General features: G+C 44.6%; 1 protein-coding gene across 1 annotated transcript in view; it reads left to right on the plus strand.

The window, feature by feature from the left end:
- TBX15 (T-box transcription factor 15) overlaps nt 1-12,883 on the plus strand; it is a 171,104-nt gene that overhangs the window by 119,374 nt on the left and 38,847 nt on the right. Inside the window, exon 6 of the mRNA XM_084832192.1 lies at nt 4,364-4,428. Coding sequence (XP_084688318.1) covers nt 4,364-4,428 — 65 coding nt within the window. The remainder of the gene's footprint in view (nt 1-4,363; nt 4,429-12,883) is intronic.

The raw sequence follows: 12,883 nt of genomic DNA on the forward strand, positions 1-12,883 counted from the left end.
TATTGTGCATCTGTGGAAGAGTCTGCCCCTGTTCTACTCTGCTCGACACAATGCCCTCTTTGACATACAGAGCAACACCTCCTTCAGTACACCCTTCCCTGCCCTTCCTGTAGAGTTTATATCCAGAGATATCCCACTGGTTCTCTCCATTCCACCAGGAATGCCCACTATATCTAGGTTCTCCTGTAAAACCAGGCACTTCAACTCTCCCATTTTGCAATGCAGTTCTCTGATAAAAAATGCATATAAAATGCATGCATTAGGTAAAATCGTATACAAAAATCCACACGTTCAGGAAAATAGTATAGAAAGAGTTGTGTACTAGAGGAAACTGCTTGCAAAAATATGTAAATGTGTATGAATTTTCATGCTTGCAGAAATGTTCATGAAAATGTGGGTACATTTTCGTGCAGCCTTTCAAACATCATTTGTAATGCGGAAATGGGGAGGGGGAATGAATGTGTGCTTCAAAAAATGTGAACATAATCAGCGAAAGAGACAGATTTATCCATCCCTATATCTGGGCACTTGTCTGCCTTACACTCCATTTTCTCCATTCTAATTTGGTTTTACCTTGTTTACTATTATCTGTGGACTTGATACCAGTTAAATTTGGACGTATGAGTCACTGATGGCATTTTCCATAAACCACCTTATAGAATTAGCAAGTCCTGAGATAAAAATGCCTGTGACTACATTCATAACTAAATATATCAGCATATCATAACCGTATGAAGGAAGAAAAATGTCATAACAACCAAAGTTCCATTACAATATATTAGTAGAATGGTGGTCTTTAAGTCAGTGAAAATGACAGTATAAATTGGCTTGAAAGAAAAAGACAGGTGGTGTAACCTAGTGTGTGTGTGTGAGAGAGAGAGAGGGGGGGGAGAGAAGCGGGGGGAGAGAGGGACCATTGTGATCTACACTGTGCTGCCACAAATTCCACAGAGGAACAGAATTTGTTATAAATCAAGAACCGAAGGAGATTTGTAATAGGAGTTTGCAGGCTGTTACTATGGGAATCCAAGTCTTTGGAAGAACTCCAGCAGGAACCAACTGAATATTAATGTCAAGACAATCCAACATTACAACTGTATATGTATATTTTTATTGTTAAGATCATAAATATGCACTGATTTTGCAGGAACAATAAAGGAACCCTTTCTACAACCATTTGACTTTAAAGTAATGTTATTTGAAATCAGATAAATGTAGGTACTTAGGAAATCAAGAAGAAATCTTCAAGTATTGAGAGCAGGTGTGCCCCATCATGGATGTTTTTTTCTTTTTCCAAACCCTTTACTAAATCCCTCTTCTGTGAAGTCAACCAACTGCAACATGAGATGTGCAATGTGACTACATATGTAGTTTAACACATGTGGAAGCAGAGTCTGATTACTGGACTTGATCCCCTGACAAGGTTGAAACCCTTTGCCATGGAATACAGATACATTGCCACAAGTAATACATGCTGTTTCCAGTTTTAACCTATCAGTCATTGTTAGGAAGCCAGCAAATCCTTGAACAGGACAGCGTAAAGTGGGAACTGACATGGATAGACCTTTGGCCATGGAATATGAAGTTGCATTGAATGGACTCACGCCCGCAGAGGAATTTGCCATTCTCCCAGAAACAGCTGCTCTGCTAAAGGTCTGAATGTACTTCACTACTTTCTCAGTGCTTGATCACTAAAGAGCCTGGTGTAGTTCGACATAAAAGGAAAACTGTGAGATGGAAATCAGACCTGTTGCTTATCACAAATGAATTACAGCCTTGCATACCTTTGACCTGCAGATAAACTAATTAAATTGTCTTTGACCTGCTACAGTTGAATGTGGTAATGCCCCATTTTTTACTCGTAAAACAAGGGTGATGACACATATTCTTAAAAGTGGTCACAACATGTTCTTAACCTGCATTATGTTCCCACCTTCTAAATGTGTGTTACATATATATATATATATATATATATATATATATGCAAGTCAAATGCTACTTCAGCTCTCAGTCTTCTCCCTTGACTTGTGCTTCAGGCAGACTGTCCATTTTTTTTTTTAAGTAGCATATATGTTCATCAAGTATCTTAGAAAAAATTAATGGAAATTGTCGTGGTTGACCTATGCTCGAGTACCGAGGAGTACATTTTGGTGAAATTGTTTTGAACATACATTCACTACATTCCAAGACAGGGCAGATAACTTTCACCACACTTAGAAGGCATGTCCTCTTCACCTTGAGTGTGCTGGAAGTGATTTGAACACACTTTGCTGCCCTGAAAACAAATGCTTCAGAATGCTGTGAACGTGTGTTCATACCACTTCCACCACACTTTAGAATGTCTGTCGGGTGTGTATGTGTCAGATCTCCCCGCCCCCTCATGCATTCAAGGAATACATTTGGGTTTGTGGATGGGGTGTCAGAGAAATCCACAATGGATTCAAATGAGTTCAGATTTCCATGAATCCGACCTCCAGATCCTGCAGCAAACTAGCTTTTTCTGAGTTGTCCCATGTGCACTTGAACAAATGTGGACTTGTGCAAGTGTGGATTTGTGCAAGTTTAAACAGGGATGAAATTCTCATAAAAAATCTGATTCCATCAATGAATGGATGATGAAATGGAAGACACTTGACAATCCACAAAACACAGACAGAATTAATTCAGCAAAATCTGTACATCCCTAGTTGTGGGGCCATGTGGCATTTGGCACATTTGGAGAGGGGCTCTATGTGCATACTGATGAATGATCTTCATTGGGGATGGGAGGCTTGCACCTCTACTTTACCATGTGAATTGAGCTTCAACTCAGGTGTTTATATGATGAAAATAAACTTAGAGTGTGCTTGGTATGTACTGTGTCAGCTAATAGAATGATGACAAATCCAGAAACACAAATTGTAGATTTGGAGATGAAGTACATTTTAATATTCCTCGTGAGATGTTGTTTATTATTCATATAGCTGCTGTATTATAGCAGCATCACGGTGCAGGGCACTTTGCAGAATCCCCCCCCCCCAGGAGCTGGCACTCTAAAGGTCAACAACAGGGAAGATGACAAGGGGAGAGGAGGGAAAGGAAGGATAAGCATGGAAAGGTATGAGCAAATGCAGTTACATATTCATATAGTCTTCATTTCAGTTGTAGATGAGTTTGGCAGGATTAAGCTAATAGTCTTGAAGAACAGGTGGGCTTTGAGAAGGGCTTTTAAAGAAAGGAGAGTGTAGTGGCACCATCCAGATTTCACAGACACCTAGATGGTGTTCAGAGCAGTGTGTGCTTACATGAGTCTTAGAATCACAGCAAGTCTTCTGAGTAGCTGTATCAGCTCCAGTGGCTTGTCTCCCTGTGTGGCGGCGGCGGTGACAACTCTTCCCACTTATGTTCTCCATATCATCTTTCCCCTTTTGGCTGCAACAAAGTGAGGGCAGGAGGTGTACCCCTCGCTCTGATATGGATTCATGTTATCATCACATAGCCATATATGGTTGATCACAGGGCATCATCGGGAAGCCAAATCAGACTGAGGGCAATGCTTCCCGCCTTTACTCTGGTGTTGCGCAGGCAAAGAAAAAACTTGGCACTAAACAGCAGCTGGGAATACAGTCACTGCTTTTGCCAGATGCAGTGAGCCATGAGGATCACCACTTCAGGGTAGGTTCTTCAAACACATTGCCTCTGTTCGCATGCCCCTCCCCCCTGCCCCCAGGATTGCTGACATGGGGGGGTCCTCTTTGGGGGAGGCAAAGTTGATCTCTAGTAATGACATGTCTGTTACAAATCACTTCTGCAAGTTGAATTTCAAGGCAATCAGTGATACTTTGAGAACTCTTGCTGGATTATATCTGGTATAAACATGCTTGAAGCAAGTAGCAATGACTGAAGGTGGAAAGTGTGGCCAGTTCTGTGGGAAAGTGTTCTGTGCAGGATTTTAATGGAAGGTCAATCCCATTCAAATATCCTACATTGGGTACTGATCCTCATCCTCAAAGGAGTGATTGCCTGTAGGATAAAACAGGGCTTATTGCTATTATTAATAATTATTATAATTATAATAATAACAATATATAATTATTTGTACCGTATCTAAAATTCTAGATGCTTGGAAATTAGCACTGGTATGTCACAATTTACAGTGACTTAGAACTGTTAGTTTATCATTTATGAAAACATTTCTTCAGTGTGTATGTTATTAACACTTTTCAAACTGTTTAAATGGGGGGAAGCCATTAAACACCAGTGAAAAGAATTTATTATTTATAATAATATTTTATTTTATTATTATGGAATAATAAAAGCTATACAAAATGTTATGGAAAAAATATTTACAAAAGGATCCAAATTAGTTTACATTCTCTTACAGATCACCAGATTAAAAATTGACCGGAATCCATTTGCAAAAGGATTCAGAGATTCTGGAAGAAATAGGTAAGGATTTCTTAATTTTCCCTTCCCTGTTTTAGAATAACTTTTCTTTAGTACTTCATTGTACCATCCTTGTCCAGGAAGGGCATTGCATCAGGTTCCTGGTGCACAATAAGCACGGAGTTAAAAGATCCTGCATCCCACACTTGCGGCAGCTCATGCATTCCCTGATTTATTCACTTATTTATTTTGAAGATTTATACGTGCCTTTCTATTAAGGCAGCTTATAAGCTATAGGTAATGATACAACTGAGCCCCCCAACTTGCACACAAACCAGCAGCCCTCAGTCTGTGCTTCCCTTCAGTTCTGCAGGTGTGTATTTCCTAAAAGATGGCTGCTATGGTCTGTTTTACTAGTCATCTGCCCTCCACCTCCACAACCCCAAATAGCCCCACCATTCCCTCCCCAAGATGTGACATGTGTTTATTATTTATTCACTGCATTTTTATCCCACTTCTCAGACAATTATTGTTTCCTGAAGCAGCTCACATCAATTAAAAGAGAGAGAGAGACTGAGACTGAGAGAGAGAGAGAGAGAGAGAGAGAGAGAGAGAAAGATTGGCCCTGCCATCAGCCTTACAAACTGAAAACACAGAAGGGGGAGGCAGGCTCTGCTGCTCAAAAAAGCAACATTTATTGTGCTTTACATGTTTTGGAATATCTCCTTCAGGAGCTGTTTAAAACCATTCAGTCTCTTGTTCTAAAATGAACAGTAATTCTTTCCTCTGGACGCTTGCACACACTACTTACGCCTAAAGCCTATTGCTCTCACCTGTGAGCACAACAAAGCACAATAAATTTTGCTTTTTCGAGCGTGGGAGCTGGCCTCCCCTTCTTTGTCATTAGTCCATAGTGCATCTTCCCTTTTCAGTTTTGCAAACTAAAAAGACAAGACACACCGGGGAAGGGGAGTGGAGGGGAGATCAGTTTTTCAAGGGCAGAATAATGTAGTGAGCTCGAAGCAGGCATTTAAATGTACTTTGGGCCAGGCTGATCTTCCCTTGCTGGTGTTACTGCTTGAATAGCAATGGGTGGCTCTTGTTCCCTTGGCCAATGGATGGGGCCAGCACGTTCTTCCCCCTTCCTTCTGCAGTCCCAGCAGGGCGACTGCTAGTTGGAGCCAAGTGTTCTTTCTGCAAGGGAGCGGGGAGCGAGCTCCCTGCCTCTGCTCCTTCTCTGGCCAATGGATGGGCCAGGCTGGTCTCAGCCTTGGCTTCATGTCATTCCTTGGAAGCAGGGGACGCAGGCTCCCAGTGGCCCTAGGTCCCCTAGGTCCCCTGGTCGATAGCAGAAGTGCTGCCCTTCTGTTCTCCAGCACCAGGGCAACTGGTGCTGGCAAAGCTATCCTTATCATCTGTTGGATGATTCTCTCTCAAATCCTCGTGCATAGCCAATGCTATGAATGGATCACGGTATATGTTTTCTGGAAACTTCAAAGGGATAATACAAATGAGCAGTATACAAATGTTATAGGCATGTTGCCCATTGAGGTATATTACCCACTGAATAATTGAAATTACTGTTTGTAATTTTGTTACTCCTTGGAACTTACAATAAATTACCACCTGCAGCTTGGATTAATATTGTCTGTACTCCATTCAAGATAATAAGTAAATAAATATTAATATGAGTTCTTACTCTCTAGCCATGTAGCTAGCTTGCGACTTGACATGGGATGACTGCACACCAAAGCAATTCCTAATCAGTTATGCTGTTGAAACAAATATAGCAAACATTGAATACAATATAATCGTGATTTTTTAAAAAAAACCATTCAGCTAATTTGGTCTCACATTTTGAAATATATTGCACTCTGGAACATAATTGTTCTTTTAACTCATCCAGATCTTGATGTTCAGGAGCCAACAAACAGTGGTGGCATAATGTGTATGTATTTAAACCTTCCTAGCCTCGTGTGGCGCAGAGTGGTAGGCGGTAGTATTGCAACTGAAACTCTCCCCACGACCTGAGTTCGATCCCAGCAGAAGCTGGGTCTCGGGTAGCCGGCTCAGGTCGACTCAGCCTTCCATCCTTCTGAGGTCGGTAAAATGAGTACCCAGCTTGCTGGGGGAAAGGTGGTCACGACTGGGGAAGGCAATGGCAAACCACCCCGCTACAGTCTGCCATGAAAATGCCAGTGAAAGCGGCGTCCCTCTAGGAGTCAGCAGTGACTCGGTGCTTGCATAGGAGGAACCTTTCCTTTCCTTTCCTGCCCCATTTTCCCCGATGCAGCTCTCCCAGATACCCTTTTTTCCTAGCTGAATTTCCAGATATGTGTTCACCATATAAAATATTCGTGAACAGACCAGGCTTATCACAGGCTGGAATAGCTCTTAGTATGATACAGCAAAGCCTTCAAGCAACATTACACAAGTGTCAGAATTGGACACATTGTGCCCACCCTAAAGCCACACCCACTCATACCCTTAGGAATGGCTCCAGAGCCCCCCGAGGGAGGGGTCTGGCCACTTCATTCCCCTGCAGGGGGAAGGGGGCATCTACATAGCTCTGTCCTTCAGACTGCACCTCCCACCCCACTCAGCTTCAAGCTGTATCGAATGACAAAGCTATGCATCTAGTGACCGAAGATGGTACTGTGGGCTTCAAACTCATGGGCATGTTTAAATTAATTAACATTAATTAATGTGTTGTAAAAGCCAAATAAACCCAAGATGCACAGTATCAGGGCCCCCATAGTGCCACGTTTCAGCTGTCGTGAAGCTATGGCACTGACAGACACACATCCTCCTTTAGAATTATAGATGTAGAAAGTGGCATACGGATTAAGCTAATTCTTCTCCCCACTCCTGTCCTGTCACTTTGTAGTGGAGAAGTGATGGCAGGACTCAGAGGTGCATGCTAGCTCTCAAAATGCCTAGCTCTGGCTTCATTAGTTATTTGGCATTTTAGTTTTTCATTTACAGTTCGGTTCACTCTGAGTCACACGGTCACAATAAAGGCTGTACAAGCAAAGCAGCGGTCACAGATACTCCTGGCCTAGTATGTGTTCCCATCCTCACTATACTGCATTATGCATTCTACCAGGGGAAGAAGTACGACTGTAGTCCTACTGTTTGGTATTCTCTAGGCCTTTCTGTAGGAAGTGGGCATGTTTAGCCTTGAGAAGAGAAGATTGAGGGGAGATATGATAGCGCTCTTCAAGGACTTGAAAGGCTGTCACAGAAAGGAATCTCTTCTCGATCATGCCAGAGTGCAGGACACAGAATAATGGGCTCCAGTTACAGGAAGCCAGATTCCGGCTGAACATCAGGAAAAACTTCCTGACTGTTAGAGCAATATGGCAATGGAATCTATTACCTAGGGAGGTGGTGGGCTCTCCCACACTGGAGGCATTCAAGATGAGGCTGGACAGCCATCTGTCAGGGATGCTTTGATTTGGATTCCTGCACTGAGCAGGGGGTTGGACTCAGTGGTCTTATAAGTCCCTTCCAACCCTACTGTTCTATGATTCTATGATTCTAAGTGTAAAAGCCAACCCAGCTGTGTCTTGTCTTGTCTACAATTAAGAATAAGGCTGGAAGATGTTAAATGCCTCTCTGGATGGTTTGGTAAGATCCTTTAGATTTCTGATCCTGTGAAAACTGCAGGTGGTGGTGAAGTTTATCCTGGGTCCTCACCCCATGGACCCAGTTTAGGCCAGATCCAGGCCCATTAGAGGCCTCCAGGATATGGGTCACAGTGGTGCACCATAAATGCAGCCCTCCTTGCCACCTCTATACAATGTGAATAACACAATGTGGGTGGTGGAGGCAGGGAGAGCTCCTCCATGTCCTGAAGGCCAAACGAGGTCTCAGCTGTCTGATTCTGGTGTGTGACAAGAACATCATCACTCAACACCAAAACCTAGGAGTCCAAACTGAACCCAGTCTGGAATCTAGATTAATTTTCCAGGTACCTGGGAAATTAATGTAGTTATTCCTGAAGCTTATTTCTAGAATGGTCTGGAGAAGTCTGACTCCTCTCCGTTGAAAACTGAAGAAGTATGGGTCTCAGGACCAGTGTGGAAGGTTGAAGAGCCTTGTTTTCCCTAAGAAAAATGAAAAAAGGCCAGGGAGGTTTTATGTGCAAATGAAAACCATATTCAGTGGTTTGGAGGTGGCTCTGAGTGGTGAGAATGGTCCATGATCGTGTGCTTGGTTGGCGGAGCTCAGATGCTGCTCAATGAGATGCCCACAAGGTCTTGGTCTGCTGGAATTGGACATTTTCCTGAGAAGGCTGGGAATCACAGAAACTTGTGGCTCATTAACATTAGGGAGGGCAGGAAATTGCTACATGGCTGCGGCTGTGGAGAGTGCAGTGCAGTTTTCTGTTGATGTCAAAAGGAACTAAAATCTTTAAAACGTTACACATCAAAGAGGGCCACCTGGGGCCTTAATGCAGGAAAGCCACAAAAAAAGCATGTCAGCATATTGGGCATGAAGTTTTCTGCTCTGTTAATGAAGAAGATTCTGCCAGGATTGGATAGTAGGGCTCAGCCAATGAGTTGCTGTAATTATCAGAGGCATTCCCCCCTAAAATCACACACCATATGGACTTTCACAGAGTGGTTAAAGTAAAAGGCATCTGCAGAGTTAGAATAAAGCAGTCCTAAATAGATTCTCTTTGGCAATAATCTACACTTTAAACTAGTTTAATGGTCATTCCTTCAACTGGATAATCCTGGGAACTGTAGTTAGGGGTCTCTAACTGAGGATTCTGAACAGCCTCACCAAACTACAATTGCCAGGATTCTTCTTTTGGGGGGTGGGGGGAGCCATGACAGCTAGACTACGTAAAACTAGGGATGTCAGAGAATTTCTCCACGAATCTCGGGGAGGCCGAATGCCAGCGCATTCGGCCCCCCCGAAATTGGTGGAGAAACGGTCTGCCCCCCCCACCCCCAAGTTGGGACTTACCTTGCTTGAATGTCCCTGGCAGCGGTGGCTCCGGCGGCAGTTCGGCAGCGGTTCGGCGGCGGCGGCGGCCAGTCTTCTGACCGGCTGCTGCCGCCACCACCATTTCCAAGTAAAAACAAAACAAAACAAACAAACGTGATATGCTACGTAAAGATTTACGTAGCCTATCACGGCTGACTTTGAAAGAAAAAAAAAAACCTTTACGCAAATGGCGGCGCCCATGGGCACCGCCATTTGCGTTCCTTATTTTGGCATGTATAGTCTACGTACATGTTTACGTAGACTACACGTGCCAAAATAAGGAACGCAAATGGTGGTGCCTATGGGCGCCGCCATTTGCGTACGCATTTTTGTTTTTTGTTTTTTTAAGTCAGCCGTGATAGGCTACGTAAACATTTATGTAGCCTATCATGGCTGACTGCAGGGATGCAAACGGCAGCGGCTATGGCCGCCGCCATTTGCGTCCCGGCAGGAGACGCGGTTTCGCGGCTGGAGGGACGGGGCGCCTCCCCCTTGGCCAGAATTTCGGGGGAAGGGGCAGGGCGCCTCCCCCCTGGCCAGAATTTTGGGGGGAGGGATGGCGCGCCTCCCCCCCACCGCGAAGCAAGCTTCGGGATCAGGTAAGGGACTTTCGTCCATCCCTACGTAAAACTGATATGAGTCTGTAGTGTAAATGTTCCCATGTATTTGTATCATTGTATGTATGTGTATCATTATACCTATACCCTCTTCTTCTCTTGCCATTTCAGTGCCATTTCTGGCTATTTGGAGAATCGGCAAGGGTTTCCCCAGTTCACCCACTAATTTTTACCAGTATTTATGTTTCCAGCCACCATAGAGGTGCATACACACACACACACACACACAAACACACACATTGGAAGTACCCCACCATTTAATCATCGACCATGGTATCCTTCTGGATAGGTTGTCTTGGTTGGGAGTTGGAGGCACTGCACTGCAGTGGTTCCGCTCCTACTTGGATGGCCGACTCCAGAAGGTGGTGCTGGGGGTTATTGCTGTGTGCCATGGCAATTGTGCCATGGGGTTCCACAGGGCTCTGTTTTATCCCCCATGCTGTTTAACATCTACATGAAACCGCTGGGAGAGGTTATCTGGAGGTGTGGGCTGAGGTGCCATCAATATGCGGAGGACACCCAGCTCTACCTCTCTTTCTCACCAAAACCAGGTGAGGCAGTGGCTGTTCTGAATCAGTGCCTGGGCACAGTAATGGACTGGATGAGGGCCAATAAACTGAAACTCAATCCAGACAAGACTAGGGATGTCAGAGAATTCCACCACGGATCTCGGTGAGGCGAAATGCCAGTACATTCTGAGGCCAAATGCCAGTGCATTTGGCCCCCCGAAATCTGTGGCCTGCCCCCCCCACAGATCCCCCCTGGGACGAGACTTACCTGAGGCGGATGTTCCTGGCGGTGGCAGCTCCGGCGGAGGCAGCTGGTCTTCCGACCGGCTGCCGCCACCGCCATTTGCAGTCTGGAGGTTTGTGTTTTTTTTACAGAGACATGATAGGCTATGTAAAGATTTACGTAGCCTATCATGGCTGGGTTAAAAAAAAAAACACCACATACGCAAATGGCAGCGGCTACGGCCACCGCCATTTGCGTTCCTTATTTTTCGCCATCTTAGTCTACATAAATATTTACATAGACTATTACGGCGAAAATAAAGGGGAACGCAAATAGCGTAGTGGGCGCTGTTTGCGTCCCTTTTTGATTCGCTGTTTTAGCCTACGTAAAAACGTAGCCTATTTACGTAGGCTAAAATGGCGAATCAAAAAGGGACGCAAATAGCACCCGCTACGCTATTTGCGTTCCCCTTTATTTTCGCCGTAATAGTCTACATAAATATTTACGTAGACTAAGATGGCGAAAAATAAGGAACGCAAATGGCGGCGGCTGTAGCTGCTGCCATTTGCGTACGTGGTTTTTTTTTTTTACCCAGTGCCCTCCGCGGCCGGAAATCCGGCTGCGGACAGCTCTGGCCTGGGCCTGGCTGGCTGCTCCGTGGAGCCGCCACGGAGCACAGCCAGCCATCAAGGATTCCGGGGGGGGGGAGGAATGGATCGCCTCCCCCGCCGTCAAGGATTCCGGGGGGAGGGACGGAACACCTCCCCCCCCATGAACATAATCCGCGGAAAGGTAAGTGACTTTCGTACATCCCTAGACAAGACAGAGGTACTGTTAGTTGGTGGTTCATCTGCCCGGCTAGGTGATGTTCAACCTGTTCTGGAGGGGGTTGCACTCCCCCTAAAGGATCACATTCATAGTTTGGGGGTGCTCTTGGATCCAGAACTGTCACTTGAGGCACAGGTGAACTCAGTGGCACGGAGCGCTTTTCATCAGCTTAGGCTGGTATACCAACTACGCCCTTATCTGGACAGAGATAGCCTAGCTACAGTTATCCATGCTCTGATAACCTCTCGTCTGGATTAGTGCAATGCGTTATACTTGGGGCTGCCTTTGAAAACGGTCCGGAAACTTCAGCTGGTCCAAAATAGGGCAGCAAGATTGTTAACAGGGACTGGCCAACGTGCTCATATTATGCCTATACTTTTCCAGCTGCACTGGCTGCCAGTCCATTTCTGGGCCTGATTCAAAGTGCTGGTATTAACATTCGAAGCCCTTAATGGCTTGGGGCCAGGTTATCTGAAGGATCGCCTCCTCCCATATGTGCCTGCCCAGACCTTAAGATCATCGTTAGCGGCCCTTCTCCATGAGCCCCTGCCAAAGGAAGTGACGCAGGTGGCTACTAGGAGGAGGGCCTTTTGTGCTGTGGCACCCCGGCTGTGGAATGAGCTCCCTGGTGAGGTTTGCCTGGCACGGCACCTACACTGTATTCTTTCCGGCGCCAGGTGAAGACCTTTTTATTTTCCCAGGCATTTTAGCATTTTAGCTTTCTAGACTTTAAGCTTTGCTGTTTTAAATCTGTATTTTAAATCCTGCATTGCTGATAGGTTTTATTCTGGTTTTATTCTGGTTGTGTTGTTATACTGTAGTTTTAATGTTTTATATATTTTATATTCTTTTATTGTGTGCTCTTTGGTTTTAATTTTTGTGAACTGCTCAGAGTGCTTCGGCTATTGGGCGGTATAGAAATGAAATAAATAAATATAAAAAAATAAATTGTTGACTCTTACTAAAAATAAGGCAGTATTAAATGGGGAGCAGGATGGGTGTTTATTTATTTGTATTTATAACCTGCCCTTCCTTGCAAGGGGCTCAGGGTAGGGATTCCCAGGTTTTAAATCTGTTCTGTCCGTGTTTCACGGATTGTCAGGCATCTTTCATTCTGTCATCCGCTCATTGATGGAATCTGATTTTTTGTAGGGGAATTTTGTTTGTTTGAAAATGCACACTTGCACAAGTGTGCATTTACACAATTCTCCCCCGAAGTGAAAAACAATGATTTGCATGAAATCTGCATGACTCAGAAAAAGCAGCTCTGCTGTGGAATCCGAAGAAAAGACAGGTTGCTACCTGTAATTGTAGTTCTTCAAGTGGTAATCTATGCATTCACA

Source organism: Heloderma suspectum, chromosome 2 (genome assembly GCF_057233095.1).
Source record: "Heloderma suspectum isolate Gila_16-S chromosome 2, 16-S_ref, whole genome shotgun sequence".
NCBI classification, from domain to species: domain Eukaryota; kingdom Metazoa; phylum Chordata; class Lepidosauria; order Squamata; family Helodermatidae; genus Heloderma; species Heloderma suspectum.